Genomic DNA, 26622 nt, shown 5'->3' on the forward strand with positions numbered 1-26622 from the left:
ACTGGTCACATTCGAATAGCATGAAAACAAATCCCAGCGAACGGTCAAACTCGGTACACATGTGTTATTAACCCCTAGGTTCATTTTGCGCTAGAATTGTCCTTTAAGTCTGGGAAAAACTTCAGTATTTGAGAGTAATTTCTGTACATCTGTACATCCAACTTGCTCTCTCCATGAATGGCTCTCTAATAAAGATCATGCGATATCCATTGTTAGGACAGTGGGGGCTTTCCCTGAGGCAGACAAGTGACTATGTGATATGCATTGTCAATGCTTCTGCAGAGTATAGTGCTGACATATAATTATCATGTGATGCAGTCTCCAATGGCAGGAAAGATTGAGGGATGCATATGGCGTATTGTGCTGAATCTTGAGTTGTCTAGTGTCTCTGTTGGAACTACATCATTATGATCATGGGTTTTTATCCACAAAGTGCCAAGGTATTGGCATATGTCTGTTTGTTATGGTATTTCTAGAAACAATGTAATTGTGTATGATGAACCGGTATAAGATTAGGTTTCGTCCCAAAGGACTTTGGGTTTGCTGCTGGAATTTTGTTGTTGACCTGAACAGGGTATGGTCAAGGCTTCTTTCTGATAACAGACTGCCAACATAAACAAATGTGCCTGCTCTTGTGATGTGAATTCAGGCATTTAACGACACCTCCAAGGCCATAGCTTTAATTAACAGAACACACTGATAAGACTATAAACTTCATCTGACCTGAGTATCATCCTGGAGAAACAGAAACAACTTTCAGGGCTCTATCGTGCACACCAGCGCAATTGACTTTGTATACTCGCGCATTTGTCTTTCCTATTTTGCAGTCAGTGCATATTGGAATTTTCCCTCCACAGGTACATGTGCGCCCACTGGGGCGTTTCGGCGAAAAGAGGGGGCGTGTTCCGGCGCAAACGGTCCCTGTTGATATTTTGCAGTTTCAGAAAACAATTCCGCCACAGACCAGGAACCTCATGGTCTAAAGTCAGTGGCGCAAATTCAGATGCTATTTTAAGGGCGCATGCATGGCCACAGGCCTGCAGAAATGAATGCTATGCACACCGATCTACAGACACCCTGTGCACAGATGGAAACATTCAAAGCCTTGATAATATTTGTCCATTTCCCGGTTTTGTTCGTGCATTGGTCAACTAAAAATTTTGTAGCCTATATAGTACATCTACATGCAATATCTTTACAACAACAACGCCTAATTACGACCTATTAATTTGGACAACTTTATACAGCCCTATAAAGGCTAAAGTTACCTTTAGTTTTGTTCCAATTTACCGTTGTGTATGGCTTTAAACATCGTGTGCGCTTTAACATCAGCCTATAAGCATTATTCCAGCTGCGCTAAGGTTTTGACAAGCACCACAATTTTGCCTACCTTGTTGTAGCCCATCTGAAATAACTCCAAACTTTGCTTTGTTTCCTCCATCCTTTCGTTGTTTTCAAAAAACGTTTTATATCCATGATGGCCTTCAAGTCTTGAGTTTGTGAATTCGTTTAAATAAGCTTATTATGTGCTGTTAACCAGCAACCATAGACAGTAAAAGAAAGCAGCAAGTAGCCTTGGCTACAATTTCTGTAGTTGCTGCGTCCATTCATTGTTATTCTCTCTCCTGCTCAAACATAAGTTGTGCGTGCATTAAGTTGATGATAACGTGTTTACAAACTCTACTTTACATAAAATATTGTAAATAGCCTATTGTCATGCAGTTAATGGGATACTGTGCAGAGTTGGAAAGGTCAACTTAGAAACTGTTTCTGTTGCCTGATGGTAAGGTACAGCCGTAGCTTACACCTGCAGGAGCGCTTGCTTGGGCGCCTGTGTTGTGCAATGCACTTTGCTCCTCTCATCTATACGACGCAGTTCCCATTTCTCCAAACCATACATAATTACAAGGACAAATGTTGCTACACAAGGGAAATCAGTGTGGTGTCCGATGTGAAAAAATAGGTATAAATCTAGCGTACACATTTCCACGAATCACGGATGTTTTGATGACATAAATTAGGAAATATTAGAGGACTTAATGAGACGTGATGTTGAAATGCATGCCAATGCCATTTAACCCAAATGCCCCAGCAGCAGCACGGAAGAGGAGAGCTTATCTGACAGATCTGCATTGTCTATACCAGGGATTCCCAAACTGTGGTACGCGTACCCCTGGTGGTACGCGAGCTGCAACTAGGGGGTACGCGAGATGAAAAGGGCAATGGCGGAAAGGAGTTAAAAATGATTAATTAATTAATACTCTAATTAATTAATAAATAATACATAATTTCGAATCGGGTTATAATGATATGGAAACGTGAAATTAAAGGAAATCATTTGTAAACTCTATAATAGGCTATGTCTTCATTAAAAAAATAAGCTACACACAATTCATGTGATTTCCTGCGGGCAGCCAAAATATCTGGCGCGTAGTTTCGTTGAAGTATAGGCTAGGTAGAACGCTGCGTAAACATGGAAAAGTGGCTAAAAACTGGGACACTGTCCAAAAGGCCTAATTAAAGCGATCGAAGAGGAGAAGCAAGAGAAACAGAGCGGACACAGGTAACGATGGGATGGGGGCAGACTAATGAAGGTGGAGATGAAGCGCAGGGGGATAAAAGAAAGAACGAGACAGAAAAGACTGCGCGAAGAAAGCAAAAGTATGATGAGGCATACAGTATAGTCCTAGGCTTCACGTGGATTGGGAGACAGACTGCCCAAAGCCACAGTGCATAGTCTGCAGTGAGAAGCTACCTAACCATTCTAATGTGGTTCTCCACACTGTTTTTTTTTTAACGTGAGAGCTCATAGACCATTTAGATTATGTTATCATGTAGGGCGGCTAATTAAACAACGATGCCTGGAATGCGTCAATAGAATGTGTTACTTTTTTATGTGTTGGATGGTGGGGGTACGCGAGCCGAGTCAGGATGTAGAAGGTGGTCCGCGGGGAAAAAAGTTTGGGAACCACTGGTCTATACTCTATAGTGAGGTAGATTACATTGCAAAAATATCACCATGCATTCATAACCTCGTGATTCAGTGAGAGTGATCTAGTGTTAATTTTGTCACCTATTTTTAATTTAGTCTTAGTCTTAGTCTTGTGACGAAATGTCCTTTTTAGTCTTTGTCATTTTTAATCATTCAAATATCATTTTTGTTAGTCAAGTTTTAGTCGACTAAAAGTCTCGTCATTTTAGTCTAGTTTTAGTCAAATGAAAACTAAAGGTATCTTAGTCTTAGTCAGTTTTAGTCAAAACAGTTTAGTCTTTTTTTTTATAACAAATTATTTCTGATTACCATTTGAGTCAAATAGTGTTTCACACATCTCAATTTTCCAACAATATTGTGTGTCCACAGAGCTACTCGTCTGTTATAATTACTCATTCTGATTTTTTGTCAGTCAGTATGTTTACATGCACAGGTAAGTCAAGCTACAATTATAGCTCGGCTGGGATTTGACCATAGACAGTAAAAGATTTGACTGGACCACTGTCATGATATTCGTAGACCAGTGTTTCTCAAAGTGTGGTGGTCCGCAAGCTATCCCAAGTGGTCCGCGAGCAGACGTGGTAAAATATAATATAGATAAGTTGTTTGCAATATTGAACCAACTTGTATGTAACTCCAAACAGTTCTGCAACACTGTCTATGTAAGATATGCCAGTTTAAATCATATGAATCCTCTGATAAAATAAGAAAAGTGCAAAGACAATAAGCAAGGTGGTTCAGTGAGTAGGCCTATTGTGTAGACTAATATACTGGTGAAATAGGTCTAATCTTTCTTTTTTTTTAGCTAGGGTTAGTTAAGTGGTCCCCCAAACAAACTCTCCATCTTATCCATAGCTAACTTGCTAGCGAACTTTCCATATTAGCTTACTTGCTAGCAAACTTTGCATCATCAGTGACATTACATGCTAAACATTTTCGTATGGACATTCTGGGGGATGTTAGTTTGTATGAGAGAAGCTTCAACTTCTGGGTATGTAGCATTGTGTCATAAAGCTAGGTAGTTAGCTTAACTCTGGCAGAAATCTCCGGTGTTCTTGTTCCATGTAGTTTCGTGTTGCAGCCACAGGGTTGCAGCAACAGCACGTAGACTAGCCTACAGGAGCATGAACTCATTCGGAATATTTTGAAAACGTAACAGCTAGATATTCTGTCTTTTCATTTTGTAGACGAAAATGAAGAGAGATTTTATCTTAGTTTTTATTTCATGCAAAACATTTTAGTCTCGTCTTTTTTCGTCAACAATAATGCATCTTAAGATAGTCTTAGTTAGTGTTTCAGGAGATTAGTGCCATCTCGTCGTCGTCTCGTCTTAGTCATGAAAAAAAAGGTTGTTGACGAACATATTTCCTCTCGTCTCGTCTGACGAAATTAACACTAGAGTGATCCCAAAACATCAGAAAGTGACAAACTGTTCCCAACTGACTATTCACCCCTTGCAAGTGACGTCACGTTTTGTTCGCGCCACAGCAAAATAGTCTAGTGGACAGCAAGAACACGAATCAAATCAATATAATGGGACATATCGCACAGCTAGGAGATTATAGTGAGATTTAACCGTAGTAATGCCCTTCCACGACTGTTGGCTTATTGTTTGGAATACAACAACATCCCATGTTCTTGCATAGATATATTTTTGTTAGTTTTCTTTGTGTTTCGGGAGTATTTCAACCACAATTGCATGCTTATCTCCTCAGTGTATGAAGCACAGCAGCGGTTGCTATAGCAACCATAGACTCTGAACAGGACGGCAGATAGCACTTAGGCAAAGTCTTTGGCACGATCTGAATGTAAACAGATAATACCGTTCAAGTTTTTTTTCATTTCCTATTTCTTTCAATTCTTTAACTTAAGACATGTAAGAAGTAAGTTTATTCGCTGGGCAACGTACAAACTGACGAGTTACATTAGCCCTAGCACTATGAGCTACGATAAACGTTAGCTAGAATAGCTAGCTTCTAAGTGTGGCAGCTAAGTTATTATTTCATGTTCTGATATGACATTCTTAACGTTTTGACTATGTTACAACTGATAAAAGCAAGACAAATAAAGTAACCAAATCGCTTTGCAATATTTTAGTCCAGAAATACTTATGGGTGTTCATTTACCATAATGTTAATTACAGTAGCCTAACGTAACGTTATCTCCCCTTGCTGTTACCACCAGTTTTAATAACTTTACATTTGCGATCATGACCCATTTCATCTAACAACACCACTGGCATCTTTTTTGACTATCAGACCCTAAACAGCAATACATTGAACTACAAAGATGTTATAGTAATGGTGTTCAGTTCATCATAATCTTTATGACATAATGTAATTTGCCGTCCGTCTCCTATCTTTTTGCCGTCCAGCATGGAGCCGTCACGTGACTTAAGTCACGTGTCTGCAAGGGGTGAATAGCGCTGTGAACCGTTCCTGGCTGCGCCTGGCAATTCCGCCATCATAATAGCAATCCGCTATGGAACAAGCGTGCCTGTTGTTAAAGGGAATGTGAGATGACGCTCTGATTGGTTTATTGCACGCTACGCCCAAACCACACCCATGATTAATGTAGCTACTTCAGACCACCCCATTTTAGATTTGCGTCGGGCGCAACAGTCATGATCCCGCCGGTAAAATAGAAACAGCGCCCAAGATCTGCCCACAAAGCGATTTGCGCGAAGTCAATTGCGCTAAAGTGCAAGATATAGCCATATCAATGGCTATGAATGGTAACTATAACAACCATAGTAGGACGACGGTTGCAGCGCTCTAGAATCTTTTGGTTGCAGGCTTCCCAACAATGGAATCAACTGTAAACAAGCTAACTGTCCATGCTAAAGTTGTACAACAAGCTGAACTAGTGAGCTTCTTTTTAAACAGAACCGCGTGTTTATTTACAGTGGCAACCGGGTGATAAGCGGGATAACGGCCTTCGAGGTGTGTCCAGTTATACGGAATTAATGGACTTGGGCGGAGGCAACTCCCCTCCGCGCCTCGCCCTCGTCCATTAATTCCGTATAACAGGACACCTCGGCGGCCGTTATCCCTTACTTATTTGATAACACTAACTTAAGAACTATTTCCTATTCTGGAAAATGTTCAGTTTCTTTTTCTTTCGGTCAGCGGTTCAATGATACCATTCGATTGTGCCGCTAATTATCAGTGCACCAGCAATCTCCTCGTTGAGGAGGCCCTAACCCTGCAGATCATAGACAGAGAAAGCATGGTCTGGGAACAGAACACAGCTGCATGTCCAGTGTAGCTATGGGTCTGTCTACACGGGAAATGGCAAGTGTCTTGGTGCGACCGCACCCCCAGCAACTCCACTTCCAACGTCACTGATTCCGACATACGCCCGACACTTTGGCTTTTTCTCTGGTGGTGGTGGAGCTGACCGGACATCTGAGGCTTCAGGCGTTACCGATTTACTATCATTCATTGCGTGTGGCCTCTGAAAAAAGCTTTTAAGGCTAGTCTGCCTGGGCATTGACATGTTTCAACCGTCTCACTCATTCGTTCGTTGTTTAACAGACGTTTTAAGCGTGCACTTTACTTGAAATGCATGTTGTTTAATGACTTTCAAACGAGCCTGTATAGGCCTACATTTTAGGCTTATTCTCAAATTCAGATTGTGTTAGGGGGACGGGATTATTAGCCAGTTTCAATCGGACAATTTGACAGGAGATTTAATTTTGTCAGACATTTCATATTATTGAATGTATTTTTCATCTAATACTAGCAACTTAAAGCAACACAAAATGCAGTTCTTTTACTGTGTCTTCTGTTCAGCAAGTCCTGAAAATGATTTACAATCGTGAAAGATGGGAGTTCTAAAAACCATGATACGAGCGGAACACCGATATCTGTGTCCTCTGAACAGACACTGACACTGTTCTATTGCCACTGAGGCTGTGCTGTGTTTTCCTACCCCTGGTGCTCCCAAACTGCCCCCCTCCCCTTTCTGCTTGCCAGGTGTCGCCTGTGCTCTCAGGGAACAACAGTGAATGTCTACAGTGTTCTTCTTAGCGCTCGACAGACAGACACATGAATGGAAGTGTTGAATTTTTTTGTCTGATCTCCTTTGACGAATAAAATACTTTCATCTTTCGTTTGAGGGTGTAAGTCAGAGAATTCTGAAGCAAGATAAACAGAGCTATTCTTTCTTTGTGTTTTATTTCATGAAGTCAGTGGAGAATCAGTCAGATAGTATCTTCAATATTCAGCTCGATCACTAAGGTTTTAGACCAGTGGTCCCCAAACTACGGCCCGCGGGCCGGATACGGCCCGCCACCTCATTTTGGGTGGCCCCCCAAAACATGTCCGTGGTATATAGCAACCGGCATCGACATCGTCAAACTATAACCTCCGCAATTTCCCCCATTCATTCTCTATGGCGAGTCTTAACAGTACACATGTAATACTCTTTTTGTCCACGGGTGGTTGTTTTGGCGCTGTTTCGCGTTTGCCATCAAAAACGGAATGAAATGTAGGCCTATCTGCAAACAATGTAAGAGGCCTATGCTGACTGCATCAGTGCTCAAAGTATTCTAAAAGTTTATCAATGAATTGTTAATAACTAACTAACTTATATTCAAGTCATTTTTCTGGGACTTTCTGGAATAATTATTTTTATTTGTTCAAATGTTGAATGGTGGTCATTTCAGACCACTTCAGCACTTCATAAAATTCTCATAGTTTGAGAACTTTACATTTTCAGAGTTCAGAGTTCACACATTTTTAATGAAATATACTTTTGGGACTACCTGCTAATACTTTTGGGAATGCAAAAGTCTTTTTATTAGTATTATTTAATTTGAGTTACATTTTACACTGATATGGCATGATGGCAATATAAACACAGCTAACAATGGTATTAAATTGCAAAAGCCTATAGATTAAATCTAATGGAATATTCAACTAAGGTAGACTGCTGTTGTTCACAGCACTAATCTATTTATGGTTACTGATATACTCTGAGTCTCTGGCCCTCTCTTACAGCCAGGCATAGTAAGCTGGCCCTCGGAAGAAAAAGTTTGGGGACCACTGTTTTAGACTATGTCTTTGTTTCACATGGGAACCAATTCTGTCAGGAAACTATAATTTCTTATCACTGTTGCAATGATCTGATCAACATATAAATATCCTAAATCTCCTAAAAAGGACTATCGTCACACCAATCATAGTAGGTTACAATAATTGGTCTTAATACCGACACACATGCAGACACACAGTCCACTCTTGTCTGTCTCTCTGACATAAACAAACAGGACTCACTGCACTGCTCCCTTGATTTCATTAAGCCTCAATTTTACATGGTTCCAATAAAAGCTCTTTCTTTTGGTTTTCTGCTCCCTGAGTTTGTATACTGCAGTTTGTATACTAAACACTGCAGCAGAAACAGGTGGCTTCTCTCTTCTCACTTCCTCTTATGTCCTCTACTGGAATCCGTTTCTCACTTCATAAATTAAATGACTCATGCTTCCTGTCAGACAGTACAGTCAGTGCAACAAGCAGGTCATGTTGATTATGGTTTTCCCCAAGCAGCTGTCTAATCCTATCCATTTGAAATAAAAGCCAAAATGTTTAGTTACATGGACTTCAGAGGATAATCTGATGAGCTTTGGGATTTTAACCCTTAAAGGTGTACCGTCACACTGTGTGGCGGGAATGGTGGAAAATGAACGTTCTAAAGAATATCTGGGTACATTGAATTCAACATACCTTGAACCTTGAATTGTTGCGGAACGGAATCTTATGTTAGAATGTTCAAAAACCCACAGTTTTATTTGTAATAAGCTCCCCCTGCAGTTGTGAGTATGCATTTTCCACAACTGTCTTAGATACCACTCATGGCTAGCACCCTTCCTCCTGGACACTGTACATGTGGGTTTGTTTACAAACTGGCAAAGATAATTTCTGAAGAGCCATGCTGACTGACAAGGTAATATTATACGATTTCATACAAATAGTAGGCCATTGCAAAATTGCCGTAAAGCAATTCATGATCCTCTGGGACGCTGGAGAGCAAGTTGAAAGGCTAGGACTGGAAAGGGTGTGCGATTCACCCTATTAGTTTAAGTTCAAGTTTATTGTCATGTACTCATAAAAGGATTTATCAGTAATGTTGTAGGGGGTATGTTGTAGGGCTGAAACGATTACGAGTAACTTGAATAATTCGATTCAAAAAATGATCGATGCAAATTCTCTGCCTCGAGGCTTTGTTTAATTCCTGCCTAGTTTTAGTTTATTTATTTAGCACAGCAAGGAGGGAACAAAGCCCAAAGGGCTTGTACAAGAGTTCCACCCCTTTCAATAAATTCTCAACTGTAAAAGGCTAACAAATAAACTTTTCCAAACAAAGGAGATAAAGTACAGATACACTCAATATTAATTGAAAACTGAAACTGAAAAAATCAGGAGACAAAATACAAAAGTAGTCAAAGATGGATGGAGAAAGAATGAGATGGATAGATTTGATAAATGGATGTGATAGATAATCTGGGAGATCTTGGTTTCTGTAAATAAACTTGTGAATGAACAAACATATCTGATAGATATTCAATTTGTGAATTGGTAAAATGGAAAAATTAATAAAAAGTGGTGTTGATAGAGCATATCTGGTTGAATGTGAAATGATATTTTGGATATATCTGTCACTTGCGTTATGTGGCCTGTTCAGCTCAGGGATTATTGTTTCACATGGACTGTTATTACTGATGCGCACATCACTTTCAGAATTAAGTGGACGAGATGACAGAGAGCCAAGAAACCGTCCGTAAAAGGCCGTTTTGGGATCATTTCAAACTTAGAAAAAAAGACAAGGTGCAGTGTGTCCAGTGTGTCCACTGCAAAGCAGAACTGGCGTAGGCCTACCACAACAGCACGTCAACAATGAGTCAACATCTGAGACGAAAGCATCCAGTTGTTAACACCAGTCCACCAAGGGTAGCCGACAGAAGGCAATGTAAACATTAATGTTAGCTGATTTAATGTATTAGCTAGTTAGAACGTACGGTATTTGTAGTGGCTGTAGCCTAATGTGAGTCGATATGATGTTAAGTTGTGGAAACTTTAAGAAGTAAACTAATTCATGTAAAATTGCAAGTGAGCAATACACCAAAAAACTCTTCTCTCTCTCATCAAATAGGCCTCCCCCAGACATAATTATTAAATAATGATTATATAATTAACCAATATTATAGGGGGGGGGGGGGGGGGTAGTCTACAAGTAAGTTTACCATCAAAATGACTTCAAAGCTGTTATAATGATCACAATGCAGTTCCAGGCAATGCTGTCCATGCTTCATGAGAAACAGGAAGTTGTATCTCGTACCTTAGTGTCGGACATGAGCTTCATGGCAGTCTGAACCAGTATGTCCCGGAACTCCTTCAGTGCTTGCTTCACATTCTGCTTGAAGCCGTCCATCTCGTCCTCCAGGTCCAGAAGCCTGAGTTCAAGTTCAAGTTTTATATGTACTCATAGACATTTATCAGTAATGAAAATGATTGTGCTCAAGAGCCAGCTCAACTTTAAAGAAGAATAAATTAAATAGTAGAGTTAAGAGAAGGTATATTCATTTCTAATAAACAAGACTGAAGAGTGTGTGAGTATTAAAAAGATAAGAAGATAAAAAGGGGGGGGGGCACAAGGTCAAAGGTCACAAGGCATCATGGGCCAGGCCACACCCTTCTTACAAATCTACTTTCTTTGTTTTCTACTAGTTAAAAGTCTTACATGTCTGTATATGTGTGTGTGTGTGTGTGTGTGTGTGTGTAGATTTCAATGCTGACAAGGCAGCGTGAGAGTGAATGTGTGAGGTGAACAGGTTTGTGAAGAAAGTGGAAAATAGTCTGTTTCCAAGTCACCCACACACTACATAATCTTAAAGTTCCCCACCTCTTTAAACCATTGCCCTCTCACACTGTTAACCTTCGATGGTATGCATGATATCCTTGTGGAAAAAAATATTGGCATTGCACACTTTGAGTGCCAAAAACGCAATATTGCGTTTTTTGTTCCCATGTGTTGAGTGCCAAAAACGCAATATAGCGTTTTTAAATTACGAAAATAGACACTCTAACACACCTTATGTGTGATTTTGGGAACTCTATGATGAATAGAACTGAAATAAATGACGATTGAAAACTCATGAAAACGCACAATCTGACATTTTATCTGCATTTTATCATAACTCGGCTTTTGATGGTTGCCTCTTTGGGTCGAATCAGTGACGCATGCACGTCAGGTCAAAACCAGGCCATTTATTTTTGTGGGTTTATTACTAGATGGCAGTCTCGCCAAGTCTCGCTAGGTCAATTCCCGGAAACTTTACAGACAACACTTTATATTTCATGAAAGGGAAAAAAAACAGGGATTTTGATAAAAACTAGCCACTGTTTAGCTTGGGATTTCTCAGGAACAGAGGCATGTAAAAATAAACGGTTTGTACCCACTGAGAGCTTAAAGTCTCACCTTTCAATCGAGCCATAGTATGTGTCCATAGGTATAACATAGAATACACTGTGGCTCTACAAAAATCGTCAACAATGATCTAGATCTAGGCACTCTGGGCCAAAACTTACAAAAACAGAGTGGCATTCAAAGTGTTGAAAAGGTACACCTTCAATAATAATAATAATAATAATAATAATAATAATAAATATTTCTGTAATTTTTATATATTTTTAAGATTTGTTGACTCAAGGCAACATTGTACCATAATGGTAAAAAGTGAAATAATTCCTATTTTTAAGAATTAAAGTTAATTAATCATTTAAAACACCTATCTTTATAACTTAACACTAGAATAAAAATATGTATCTGTTTTTCAATGCATTAAAAGTGTCATACAAAAATCTAATTTTAAATTCAGTTGTTCATTGTACTAATTGCGGAATGAAAATCAATATTTTACAGTGGTTGAACACTGCTCTCCCATGGCCACATCCAGCTGAAGTGCCCTTGACAAGGCACCTAACCCCTCACTGCTCCCCGAGTGCCGCTGTAGCAAGACAGCTCACTGCTCCGGGTTAGTGTGTGCCTCACCTCACTGTGTGTTCACGGTGTGCTCTCTGTGTTTCACTAATTCACAGATGGGATAAATGCAGAGACCAAATTCCTTGTATACGCAAGCATACTTGGCCTAGAAACCTTGGCCTGTACTTACATTTACATATAAAGTTATTATGATTAAAGCATACAAATTATCATATGAAATCATCAAAATCCCTGTTATTTACTAGTTAATTCTCAAACATTCTCAGGTATACATATACACACACACAAGCACTCACACACATCCATGAGCACATGCATGAGTTTGTGCACACTCACGCACACATAACAAGATCCACTTTCCCTCTGAGACCTACACCTGACTTTTTGAAAGTTTAGTAAGCAATTTGTCTCCAAAGAGAAACACAGGGGGTATGCCTACACTTTTGAAAATAGAGGGAGCAGTCAGGCCTCAAACTTGGGGCTACGGGGTAGCAAGTCTGCAGCTTGACCGCAACACCAAAAAGCCATGGATGGTAGTCAGGGCACATACTCAACCATAGTGCTGCCATTCTGTCAAACTTCATGAAGCACACTCATGCACTTCACACAGACAGGTGCCCCTCATACATCCTTCCATCCACTGTACATCACAGGGTGCCTCACTAATGCATCGCCTTTCCATTGGGGCCCTCATACAGGAGTCAACCTGACCTAGGGCTCCCTCATACAGCTCTTACTTTGAGCACATTTCATTAAGCATCACAGCAAGCCCTTTCACTTCTGGCATCATGTAGCAAAAGGAGAAAGCAGTCACCCCACCTGGCCTCAAACCCCAGTACAAAACCTGCACTCTGATTGCAGCTCTTTTATTTTTGGTAAGTATTACATATTTATAACGCTGTTTCTAACAAATACAGGCCAGTTTACTTACAGTTATAGGTAATATATTTGTCTTTGCCTTGCTAATTTACTTACAAATACAATGCACTTGCTTTCTTACTTAGTATATTTGGTATGGCCATATGCAAGTCCGTTATGGTACAATGTTGCCTCAGGGCAACATGCAGTTTTTTGTAATTTCCTATGACACCTACATTGATATGTTATGAAAAGTTGTTGATAATACATCTTTACTTATCAATACAGCTTGCTCATATTTTTTCTTGATGATTTACTGGAAGTAAAGTACTGAGAAATGCAATTTTCACAAGGGAAAACATGGCATCGCAAGATACCTGTACAGTCCGTGAATGAGGAAGCAAAATTGCATTGGATAGTACTGGAGTTCCCACCCCTGCTGAAGAATTATCCAATCAAATGGTTGTTTGATTGGAGGCAACACCGTACCATAGGGTTAATCAGCATGCTCATCATTCATTTTACTGTTTAATCCAAAACATGAGAATCTGTGCGAGTTTCATAAAAATCATGCTTGTTGTGTGCCGATAATCAAAGACAAACAGAGGTTTTGTCACAGTAATAATAACCTGTTGAGCGACTGTTTGATGGTCAAGGATTTTTCAGGCTTTATTTTGGTTAGCTGGTCTATAGCTAAATTTAATACTGAAGGTATGACGAAGCACAAGGTTAAGTTGTTGGCTGTGTCTTTTAACTATTCTATTTGATGTACATTCTTAAACTACTGCCCTTGTATGCTTTTATGCACTCTTTGCTTTTGTTTATGTAAAGCACACTTAATTACTGCTGTGTATGAAATGTGCTATATAAATAAACTTGCCTTGCCTTAAAATTGATGTGTCATTGTACAATAACAATAACAAACCATTTCTGGTCAATTGTTAAACTGTACAGTTGTCCCAACTTGTCAGGATACTGTTGTAATGGAGAAGGTAAGATTCATCATGTTAGACTAAATAGTCATGTCAAGGCCCCTCTGAGATGTGCTAAAAATTCAGCTTTTCAGCACATCTCAGGTTACTGAATGATTGCAGGATGCCACACACACACACACCCCAATCTTGAGGGAGCGCTGGGTTAACGTTCTGTGCTCCTTCACTTGGCACACACACGCACGTGTGCGCACACACACACACATGTGCGCACACACACACACACACACACACACACACACCAACTCCTGGATTTCACACTGGGTGCACGATCTCGGCTCCTTCACGTCAACACTCTCTCTCACACACACACATACACACACACACACACACATACCGTCCTTCCAAATCCTGGATGCTGCGTTGGGTGTACGCTCTCTGCTCTTTTACTCTGTGGACCAGAGCCTCCAGCTTCTGTCTGCGCTCCGAAACCACCTCTCCCATAAACTGGAAACTACAACACAGAGAAGCCCAAACACAACACACACATGAATGAGAGAAGGAGAGATAGAGTGTCTGTGCAAGCAGATGTGTGGGTGCGTGTGTGTGTGTGTGTGTGTGTGTGTATGCATACGTGTGTGTGTGTGTGTGTGTGTGTGTGTGTGTGTGTGTGTGTGTATATGTGAGTGTGTGTGTGTGTGTATGCATACGTGTGTGGGTGTGTGTGTGTGTGTGTGTGTGTGTCTGTGTGTGTGTGTGTGTATATGTGAGTGTGTGTGTGTGTGTGTGTGTATGCATACGTGTGTGGGTGTGTGGGTGTGTGTGTGTGTGTGTGTGTGTGTGTGTGTGTGTAAGACTCTTTTTTTTTTCAGGCTAACATTATCAAACAAAACTAGAGAATGTAATTCCTGGGAATTACGAGTGCATGAAAATGGAAAAAGGCTGCTGAATAAAATATTGTTGAATATTGTTTAAAATCTAATCCAAGTAAAAAGATGGAGGTCAGATAGAGAAAAAAGTTTGGTGGGGAGTTGTAGTTGATGACAACTGACAGTTGGAATAGTTGAACATTTAAAAAGTTGGATAGTTTAAATGGTTCAATTATTTAATAGGGAATTATTGTATTGAGGACTTATTTTGAAGTTGAAGACAGAGGGAACAGTTGGCGGGAGTCATAGTTGATGACAACTGACAGTTTGAAAGGCTGAACAGTTAAATAGTTGGATAGTTAAAATGGTAAACATTTTTAAAGGAGAATTCCGGTGTGATATTGACCTAAAGTGTGTTGAAACATGATACCGAGTGTGAACGTATGTCTCATAGCCCATCTCGGCTTGTCCCCTGCACTCCAAAATCTGGCGCTAGTTAGCCAATGCTACCAACAGCTTTTTCAATGGTGGTGCTTCGGCATTGGGCTAGCCATGCAAATAAATCACTGTTTTACACCATTTACGAGGCTCAATGTATCTCCACACTTCATTGGTAGACTTCCGAGGGCCCTGACATTTAAAACGAGACATTGAGAACTTTGAAAAAGCACTGGTAGTTTACTTACAAGACGATTTATACAGACAGTATCTTCACGAAGTTTAGCGTTTGCGGCCATCTTGAATTTAGTCACGATAAGTCGAGCAACGAGTAACAATGAACAGGTATGATAAGGGATCAGATTCCAAAAATAATTCAGTGGAAATGCATGGATTCCAGTTTGTTCCAGTAGCAGCAACTGGAATCCATGCATTTCCACAAAATTATTTTTGGCTGACAGCCACTGGATGGCCATTGTTCCCTTGGGCAAGGAACTTAACCCCAAGTTGCTCCGGCGACAATAGTCCTTGTAATATGATTGACATATGTAAGTCGCTTTGGATAAAAGAGTCTGCTAAATTAATAAATGTAAATGTTAACAGGAATCCACTAGTCATTGATGTTCTCGATTAAAATGAAGCAAAGATTTTGTTTACTGTGTTAAAGTCTAACTCTCTCTCCATCTTCTCTTGAGCTATTCCTTCTCACAAAGGTAGAGAACATTCTGCAGACAGCACTGCATTCCCCCTTGCTGGAACTGTCAAAACGAAAAACGCTTAACACATTCAACCATGTATCAGATCCTCTCGGACCAGACTGTGAGTTTGTGTGTAAGTGGTTGTTATCTAGGGTTATTACCAGGGTAGGAATTTCACTGCGGCCACGACGGCCATGGCCGTCGTAGCCCCTTTCGTTGGCCGTGACGCCCCTTTGAAAATCAGAGGTTTACAGGCCACGGTGGCCTTGGTGCCCCCTTCTTTAAATATTCTGCTTTGCGTCCTACTAATAGCGATATATATTTAGCCTATGGCCTGTCAAAATAATCTTAGCATTCACAGCGCAAATTACGCAGTGGAGAAAGTGACAGCGCAAGAAAGAAAGTGTGTCCAAATTAACCCATTCTTCTCAGTTGAACTACTTGCGAAGTAGCCTACTCATCACACAGACATCACAAATATCACATGAAAGAGCTTTTTCTCAGCTTTTAAACGATGTTAGCCGCTAATTGCTGTGGTGAACGGTTCGCGAGAAAAGTAAATAATATCATTCAATTTAATTAATAATAATCAATAAATTCTACTGAAGGTTTTGCGTCCATCTCCTTACCCATTCATCTCGGTGGAATACTTCACGAACCCTTCGTTTAACATATGACAAACCATATATCAGAATAAACAGCAGACCTTACCGAACAGAAAGGTGTAAAGCAGTCCCCTGTACAGTTAGCCGTTCCAGACTAATCCCGTTTTGAATTTGCAGTAAATTTCAACATACATGCATGTCTCTAAATTTGGGATTTAAGTTTTACACTGTGTTTAAATTGTTCCACATTATTTCATAACGGGCCAAATACAAAATAAGTATTACAAATGTCGCCTAGATATCGGTAAATCAGAGGACAGCTGACTATAAGAGTTTGTATAAGTAGCCTTAATGATCACAAAATGCTAAGCATGCATCTAGGCTATTTGAGTTTCTTAAAGCTGAGCTGTGCTTAAATTGTTCAATACATGATTTCATAACAGGCCAAATATAAAATAAATGTTAAATATAGCCTAGATATCTGAAAATATTAGATGATCAGATGATTTACAGTTATATGTAATATGTTATGTTTTATGTTTTTGTAATGTTTCATACAGTGATACAGGTCTACTGCAGTAAATACAACTTTGATCATTTTTATAGCATACTACTGTATAGTTAACTTTGGCCTTGGTGCCCTGATATGTGGCCTTTGTGCCCCCCACCAAATATGCCCAACTGAAGGCCAAGTGGCCTTGCCCCTAAAATGGTGAAATTCCAAGCCTGGTTATTACACAGCTCTTCAGAGTGCTGCAGAATGCTCCATTCACTTGAATGGGCCTTCCCAACGTCTGCTAATTCTCAATAACAGACCGTTGCTAAGTATAACAGACCGCTGTCAAGGAAAATGAGCTTTGTGCTTCTAATTTACGTCTTTCATATTACTGCGCAAGGACTGGAACTTCATTCAAAAGTGAAAGCAGACGGTTGATCAGCTGTGTTCTAAAGAATGTTTGATTCAAGTTCAGCGTTGCTGTTGTCGAACTATTTCTTTCTCACCAAAAGCCATGACGAAACGGTAACAAATAGGCTATAGCCTAGGCTATGTAGGCTAAATAGTCACATCGTGGGGAGTTTATAGTTTCGTTTTGGCAAGTAGCCGTGTAATAAGCGGGATAATGTATAGAACGCCAGTCATTATTGGGAAAATAAGTCCCTTCCCGCTTTGCATCGGGGTCCGGTTCGCCCTGTCGGGACGTATTTTCCCAATAATGACCGGCGTTCTATACATTATCCCTTACCTATCTATGCACTTGAAGGTCAGGTAGAGAGGAATGAGAGTGGAGAGGAGAAAAATATGTTGTTTTCATCACACTTAAGATATAAATTCACCAATATTTTATATGTAATTCAATAAATATACAGTATATTCCTGTATATAAATTAAGGCCATTATGTTAGTTGAGGTTATTTTTCATTTCCTTTGCCTTTCTTTCGGCCTCACTCTTTTCCTTTCTTTTCCGTTATGAAACCAGTCATGAGATCCTGTTCTAATTGGTTGTTTTTTGGTCTCCGTTAAGGTCATCATCATTCCCAAACAAGGCGCAGCTGCTAATCCAAACACTCTGCCATCTACTCTTTGGCCCCGAGTTTGGCAGCATCGTATCAAGAATATTGTAGAGCGTGTGCAGCACTGCACAAGAGAATTGCCAGGGGGAAGGTGTAATCAAATGCAATATCGGAACTCCCCCATTACCGTCGGTCCCGTATTTCCGCCGTCTTTTGTGTATGCGTCACTTAATATCCATTTCTATACAAACCAAGACGGCGGATTCCTAAAGAAACGCAAGCACCCACACCATAGGTGTATCTAAATTGGCTATGTACCAAAAATGACATTTTACCGTGACTCGAAGAGCTGTAAACAGTGTTGTAAGGCTGCGTGGCCTTCCGCTTGGAGCTCCAGTGGAATTTTAATTTCATGACGAGAATTCTCGGTCTAAACGTTCATGTGCCGTTGAAACGGTGTACATAGGCGACCCATCAGGCCAGCACCATAACTCAGAGCGTGGTAAACAAAATCGGATATTTCAGGCAGTAAATGCTCCCATTAAGAACCAAACCAGATTTTGTTCAAATCTACACACCTATGGCTACTGAAAAATGTAAGATTCATTTAGCAAATGTTATTCTGAAGTGTTAAAAAACATTGTTGTTTTAGAATTTCCGAACAAAAGTGGTGATAATTGGGGGTGTTACGATAAGTGGGTTGAGCCAGGCTGAAGTTGATAAATAAAATATTTGGTTAAAGCTGACTAATAGCAGTGTTGAGCAATACCTTTAAATGGAATGAGTCTTACAGTAGCCTTTGACATCTCTATATTGCACATCTGAATAGTTTTACAAGGCCTAGCATTTTTTTTTTGCTTTTCCAAATAAATACAATCACAAAAACATGAAAAACGAGACATAGAGAACTTTGAAAAAGCACTGGTAGTTTATTTACAAGACGATTTATACAGACAGTACCTTAAGGAATTTTACCGTTCGACGCCATCTTGAATTTAGTCACGATAAGTCGAGCGACGAGTACGAACGGACAGGTATGATAAGGGATCAGATTCCAAAAATAATTCAGTGGAAATGCATGGATTCAGTTGAAGCACTACCAGTGCTTTTTCAAAGTTCTCTATGTCTCATTTTAAATGTCAAAGCCCTCGGAAGTCTACCAATGAAGTATGGAGCTACTTTGAGCCTCGTAAAATGGTGTAAAACAGTGATTTATTTGCATGGCTAGGCCGATGCCCGAGGCACCACAACGAAACACTGTGTTGGTAGCATTGGCTAACTAGCGCCAGATTTCTGAGTGCAGGGGACAAGCCGAGGTGAGCTATGAGACACACGTTCACACTCGTTATCATGTTTCAACACACTTTAGGTCAAAATCACACCAGGATTATCCTTTAATCCAAATTGCAGTTCAATGTGTCAATAAGAGAACCTTTCAAAGACAACATAATCGCTATTTAGAGCACCAGTTTTTGTGGTGAAAGTATTTGTACTACCAAAAGCAACCTTAACTTTCGTTGGCCTTTCGAATGTCTTATTTCACTTTCACGTCATTCACTTAAACTTTCATACTTGCTAGATTTGACCAATCTTCCATAGCCTACGTGCACAAGTAGTTTGAGAGAGTAGAACTACTGATCTTCATTATCTCCCTGTTTGTATACATCTTATCATGTATGGTATTATTTCATGAACGCTAAACATTTGATTCTTTTTAATGTTGTCATCAGTTAACTTCATTCAACTGCGCTTGTATGTAGGCGCTGCTATTCAGTTGTGGACGTTCATAAAATTGCGTTTATGGGCGGAGAAAGGCAGAGAAAGGCGCAGTTTACACTAAGGTTTGAACGATTGATAAATACGAAGGAAACTTGGGTCTGACAGCGTTCGCAATCTGCGGTGTGTCCATGGCACTGATAACGCTACGTTCGCAAATGTACGTACATCTGGCCCTCAGATCTATCAGATGTAACAGGCAGGTCATAGTTGATAGTTGATATAGATAGTTGGGATAGTTGATCTGTTGACTGTTTGCAGATGTATGGCATGTCTTGTAGGCAGAGAAAAGCTGATGCTTAAACACTGTCCACTTAATCTTCAGTGTACTGAATGGAATGGTGTAGGAATGGAATAAATAGAGACATGGATGGTTGGCAAATTGATGTCGTCCTCCCTTTAAAGAGCATTTTTAGTATTTTAAAAATACAAAATACATTTTGTATTGACATTTTATTTTGATGTATTTTTGTCCATTATGCTGTAGAATATTGGTGTTTTTCTTTTAAACATATTCTCTTGTCTCTTTGTCTAAGACACAGAAACGACTGAGACAGAATGTTTATTGTAAGCAGACAGAATGCCAAATGGTGTATCTAACTAATTGCCACCCCCACCCCCCACCCCACACACACAAGACATCTAATTTAAATCTGCCCAGGAAGGCAATATCACTACCTGCCCCCTCCAATCCAACCCCAGACAGGAATGTTTACTCTGTCATTTTATCTAACCATGAGTGTTCTAGATCTGGGTTCATTGTCTTGGCTTCACTTGTGCTACATTGGGCTGTGCGTGGAGCAGAGCTACCATAACTCTGCTGTAACATCCAGAATAACAACTCGGTGTCTCCATTTGGAATTAAGGAGACTGTTTTCAATAGCATTCTTCAATGCAATCATCCCATATGGGCATTGCGGGGGTACCGTAAAACTTCAAATAATCGCCGAGTCCCTAAGAGACGCCTGTCTCTTTTAAACGCCTGGCGTGGCTACAGGTTTGGGTTAAAGGCCGGTCTCCAGTAGAGGCCTGGACTGTTTTTTAGTTTCGGGTTGTATATAATCTTCTAAAACCCGTCAGATCGTCTGTTTAAAAATTCGCAATGACACGAAACCGTTACAGAAAAGAGGTTACAGCAGTGTGAATTAGACATGTCGTTACAAGCCGTCGCAAAGCATTCACATGTCTGGTCACAGTTGCAAGGTTTTAGAATGTTGCATCAAGTTGCTGCTCATCTCGTTGCGAATCTTGGGTGTGATTTGGGCTTAAGTATGACTCAGACTGCGCACGTTATGATTAGATGGCATTAAAAGACTGCGGTGGGGAAAAGCTAGATTTCCAACTTGTATAACTTTTTCCCCAATATGAACTATGCCTATATGTCCGACTTAGTCATCGTTCAATTCATCCCTTGTGTTTAAAATTTGCGGATAGGCCGATGGTAAGCTTGTTTTTATGCTGGCAACAAAACCAGAACGGTTCACGAACGTTATTCTTTATTCTAGATGCCATGGCGACAAAGAGAAAGAAGTCAGAAAAGGAATTTACATACTTGGCTATATCAGAGCCCGTCTACGGACATTCTCTGGCTATATAACCTACTGAAATAGGTTTATGATGTAAAGTCAAGTGCGCTTCTAGGGACTGGTGTGTGCGCGCACAGTTTTTATTGATGAGTCAGAGTTGCAAGTGCTGCGCATAGTTGCAGTGGAATGTGGCTGCCCAGGGCATTATAAAACTTCTCACTCTTAGACCTACTTATACACGGCGGTGAAATGGCGTATTTAGCTGTCTAAATTCGAATCATATGCTGGGGGAAAAAATCGTCGGACATCCATGATTATTTTGTTATTCAGCACCCCTGGTCAAAAATGTGTTCCTGCGCGCCTGGAAGTAGGCTATGATTTAAATGTAGACTGTTGTCAAATTTGGCAAATACAAAACGGGAGAAACAATATGGTTCATGCTCTCTCATGCTGTTTCATTCATGCCGAAAAGGAGGGAGAATGAAACATTAAGCACGTTCCACTTTTGCATAAATAATTCCTGAACGGTTTTGGTCAGGGCTGATAATGCAACTGTATTTGATAGAGTACAGATATAGGCTATTTGCTAGTGGGTCATTCCACGCCAACTCAGCCACCCATGTACATGATACCTCTCAGATTTTGCTGAAAAGCGGCGAATATATGCCTTATGTTACCAAACAAAGGAATCTGAAGTTTCAGGTCAATATCTGAAACGGTCGCCTGTGGCGTCCATTTGAATTTCGGGTGCCACGGCCCTAATTGACACATTGGAATTTCACATTTCATCTTTTGCCATTTTTGGAAGCCCATAACGTCTGTTTAAATAGAGGTAGAGGGCTGGAAACTGGTGTGGTAGTTCATTGTAGCCTGTACTACACAATTCTGGAGGCAGAATCAACATTTCTTACTGTTTGGGTGAGAGGTGGGTCACAAAAGTCCTAAAAAATGTTGACGGCATGTGTGAATTTTCACTTTTTGGGTGGCCCTAGCATCACAATTAATGATCATATTTATTCTAAACAGGATTATTTGTTATATGTGGGAACTTTGCATATTTGGACCCCAAAATGACCATGTGGGCACTTGATGATGCTAATGGGATTTATACCAGATAAAGATACATATTTGTTCTTTCTTTTAATGAAATAAATTTTTTGATTATGAAGCTCCATAATATGAATTTTATTCTTCATAATGCAACATTTTGGACATTGTTTGTGTAAATACTGAGACTGTCACGGATTAACCCCTTATCCCCCATGAAAGAGACCCTCCATCAAACTTCAAAATAGATATAAAGCTATGATGCGATCGTGTTCCTAAGATCATTTTGGCCGAGGGGTAACTTCTCTCCAGTTTGTGCGTTTCCTTGTGTTTTTTAATATCTTCTGCACTAACAAAGAACAATGTAATGTTCTTAATGTTTTCTGCAGGTCACTTTTTTTCAACTTTGCATGGGAAAAGCCTATGTGATGGAATCGGCGGAACTCTCAAGCGTCTTGCAGCACGAGTAAGTCTGCAGGCCACTGATGCAAACCATACTGACACCAATGGAGATGTTTCAATGGGCAAAAGAAAACATTAAGAACATTACATTCTTCTTTGTTAGTGCAGAAGATATTAAAAAACACGAGGAAACATACAAATTGCCTCGGCCAAAATGATCAGTGGAACACGATCGCATCATTGTTTATACCAATTTCCAAAAATAAGATACGGATAAAAATAATATCACAGGATACAATATTCACAGATGTCGATGCAGGACAACGATCGGATTCAGAACACTTGGATAAGGAACACCCGGAGGCAGAACACTCGCAGTCAGATCAGCCACAAAACTCAATTTTCCAGCCAGGAAAATACATTGCCTGTATCTATGATGATGACTGGTTCATTGGAAACATTGTTGAACGTTCAGATGAACATGGTGATGTTTTTGTGAAATTCATGAAGTGTGTCAACAACATCATCCTCACATAGCCATCGGACCAAAGACAGATCCCCTGTTGGGTGCCATTCCAACATATCATTTGTTGTGTCAGTGTGCCAGACATCTATGGACGCAGTGCTCACCAATACAAACTTGACCAAAAGGACCATGACAAAATTAAGCCACTGCTTCCACAATTTCTTGGATAATAGTTAAATACACTATTCAATTTAATTTTCTATTTTATTTGGAGAGTGACAGGGGCAAGGAAAAACTACCTTTTATTTGTAGTGTTCTTACACTATGTAACATTCTTGTTATTTAGTTCTTTAAAAGTTTGATGGCTGGTCTCTTTCATGGGGGATAAGGGGTTAATCCATGACAGTCTCATTATTTAATTGTTTGCCATCACTGAGCATAATACTAAGTTATTTCCACTATTTTCATGCTTTATCATCACGAAATTCTCCCTGATCTACATTCCAGACTTCTGGAAACAATGTCCAAAATGGTGCATTATGAAGAATAAAATTCATATTATGGAGATTCATAGTCAAACATTTTATTTCATTAAAAGAAAGAACAAATATGTGTCTTTATCTGGTATAAATCCCATTAGGATCATCAAGTGCCCACATGGTCATTTTGGAGTCCAAATATGGGGTTCCAAAAGAGTCACCTCTGCCGGAGAGGGTTTTTGGACCCCCATGAAACCCCCACCAGTGGTACCATACCCTTCAAATTCATTTTGGCAAGAGCAAAGTTCCCACATATAACAAATAATCCTGTTTAGAATAAATATGATCATTAATTGTGGTGCTAGGGCCACCCAAAAAGTGAAAATTCACACATGCTGTCAACATTTTTTAGGATTTTGGTGACCCACCTCTCACCCAAACAGTAAGGAATGTTGATTCTGCCTCCAGAATTGTGTAGTACAGGCTACAATGAACTACCACACCAGTTTCCTCTATTCGAACAGACGTTATGGGCTTCCAAAAATGGCAAAAGATGAAATGTGAAATTCCAATGTGTCAATTAGGGCCGTGGCACCCGAAATTCAAATGGACGCCACAGGCAAACCGTTTGAGATATTGACCTGAAACTTCAGATTCCTTTGTTTGGTAACATAAGGCATATATTCACTGCTTTTCAGCAAAATCTAAGGTGTCATGTACATGATACCCCGATATTGGCTGTTTTCACATGGAATGACCCTAGTGACAAAATATGAGCTTTCAGTGTGATACGATCTCTTTGTAGATTACGTTTAATTAAAACGTGGTTCATCTGTTCTGGCTATCCCCGCTATTTGGATCTTACTGTATCTCACTCAATGAACAACATCTCAACACTAAATGAATGATGATCCGTAATTGTCATCAGATAGCCTAGTCATATAGGTAGACATTCAGTGTGTTTGAAATAATTAATTCGATAATATTTTCCATCTTTGCAGAGGAAAAGTTTTGTGTAAAGGGAATTAAAGGCCTGTCTCATATAGACGCCCGTCTCTAATACTATACGGTGCAGTTTGGCGATTTGGGAAAATAAAAGCCCGGGCTATTATTTGGAGTTTTACAGTATTCTGTAGTACTGTGCAAATGGTGTATGGGGCAAGTGGGGGCAATAATACGGCAATATGGCCGTGTGTGTATGGGGTTTGTGGGGTAATCTGGGGATAAACCAGGTCTTACCTGTGGCTCCTGTGCAGTGTGAGCTGGCAGTCCCTGCAGGTGAGCTGACCACAGGTGATGCAGTAGAGCTTGTAAGGCTCGTCCTTATGGATGGGGCAGTAAGTCTTCCTGGCAAAACCTGTGGCAAAACAGAAGTCAATCTCACACACACACACACTCCCCTGACCGGAGATGAATGCAAGGCTTCCTCCTTAATATGGCACAAATCCAAGTCCAAGCTGAAGGTCCGCTGTTGATAACAAGCCACTTTTTTCCTGCTAGGCCCCTCAGACCCTCAACCTGAGCCTTTTAAGCTGTGCCAAAATGTAGACTACCAACTAGGTGGCTGATTGTTTGCAGTCACATGGACCAAAGAACACATTTTTAATATTGAGAGAAGGATTTTAAAGAAATAAATACTGGTACACATGTAATCTTACTGATATTAGTAAAATCAATGCACAGTATGCATAGACACACATGAGAACAGGAATGTATGATTATGTCAAGGACAAATTGGTGACAAAGTTGCCCATTCACATCCTCCTGACACAGAGAACAACTGTTGTGACACTAAGCCTGCATGTGTGTGCATGTCTGCATGAGAGTGTTGTGACACGAATAGTTTTAAAAAACATGGACAGAACGCATTTGTTGAAGTTGGAAGACTGTGTTTAAACAAGTCTTAGAGGCTGTGCAACATTTACAGGGGTTTTAATACATTTTTAGACTGTATTTGCAATTTCACCATCCAAAAAATGCCAGATGGCACAACCAAAAGCCCTTTGTTTAACACATGATAAACATATCAGAATAAACAGCAGACCTTACCAAACACAAAGGTGTAAAGCAGTCCCCTGTACAGTTAGCCATTCCAGAGTAATCCGGTTTTGAATTCGCAGCAAATTTCGACATGAATCTCCAAATTTGAGCTTTAAGTTTCACAATGTGTTTAAATTATTCTACATGATTTCATAGCCAAATACAAAATAAATGTTACAAATATCGCCTAGATATCAGTAAATATTAAAATCAGAGGATATACAGCTGACTAAGAGTAAGAGTCAAAGCAATCCTAATGATCACAAAATGCAAAGCATGCATCTAGGCTATTTGAGTTTCTCAAAGCTGAGCTGTGATTAAATTGTTCAATACATGATTTCATAACAGGCCAAATAGAAAATAAATGTTATAAACTATAGCCTAGATACTGTATCTGTAAATATTAAAATCAGATAAATTACAGTTCTACTTAATATGTCTTGTTTCATGTTTTTGTAATGTTTCATACAGTGATGCAGGTCTACTGCTGTGAATAGGCTAAATACAACTTTGATCAGCCTTCTACTGTATAGTTAACTTTGGCCTTGGTGCCCTGATGTGTGGCCTTTGTGCACCATGCCATTAATATGCCCAACTGAAGGCCAAGTGGCCTTGCCCCTAAAATTAGGAAATTCCAAGCCTGCTCTCAGTAACGGTCACTTTGGATCATTTTGATGAGGTAATATCCTGTTTACTCTTCTTCTTCAATTCAAAATAAACATTCTATGACATTTCATATATGCAAAATGCTCTAAACAATTTAAGCGCTAATAAACTAGTAAATAAAATAATATAATAAAGTTATGCACCCATATTTATTTTTAATTTCCTTACCTTTTAAATTCTATATTAAATACTTTTCACATAGTGTTTATTTGCTCGGACGGATGCGCCACCAGACAATTTGAGGGTTTGAGATGACAAAACAAATATTTACAGAAAAAAAACAAAATGATTCATACCCCTGGCAAATATTGAA

At 39.8% G+C, this 26622-nt stretch overlaps 1 protein-coding gene across 1 annotated transcript in view; it reads right to left on the reverse strand.

Moving 5' to 3' along the window:
* Positions 1–26622, reverse strand: part of LOC143140465 (uncharacterized) — a 46516-nt gene that overhangs the window by 10296 nt on the left and 9598 nt on the right. Inside the window, exons 5-7 of the mRNA XM_076301385.1 lie at positions 24843–24960; positions 14183–14299; positions 10331–10445 (exon numbers count right to left, since the gene is read on the reverse strand). Coding sequence (XP_076157500.1) covers positions 10331–10445; positions 14183–14299; positions 24843–24960 — 350 coding nt within the window. The remainder of the gene's footprint in view (positions 1–10330; positions 10446–14182; positions 14300–24842; positions 24961–26622) is intronic.

This window comes from Alosa pseudoharengus, unplaced genomic scaffold (assembly GCF_046254945.1).
Source record: "Alosa pseudoharengus isolate Yale_2024_CS ecotype anadromous, Long Island Sound unplaced genomic scaffold, YU_APseudo_1.1 YU_APseudo_1.1_scf_23, whole genome shotgun sequence".
NCBI classification, from domain to species: Eukaryota; Metazoa; Chordata; class Actinopteri; order Clupeiformes; family Clupeidae; genus Alosa; species Alosa pseudoharengus.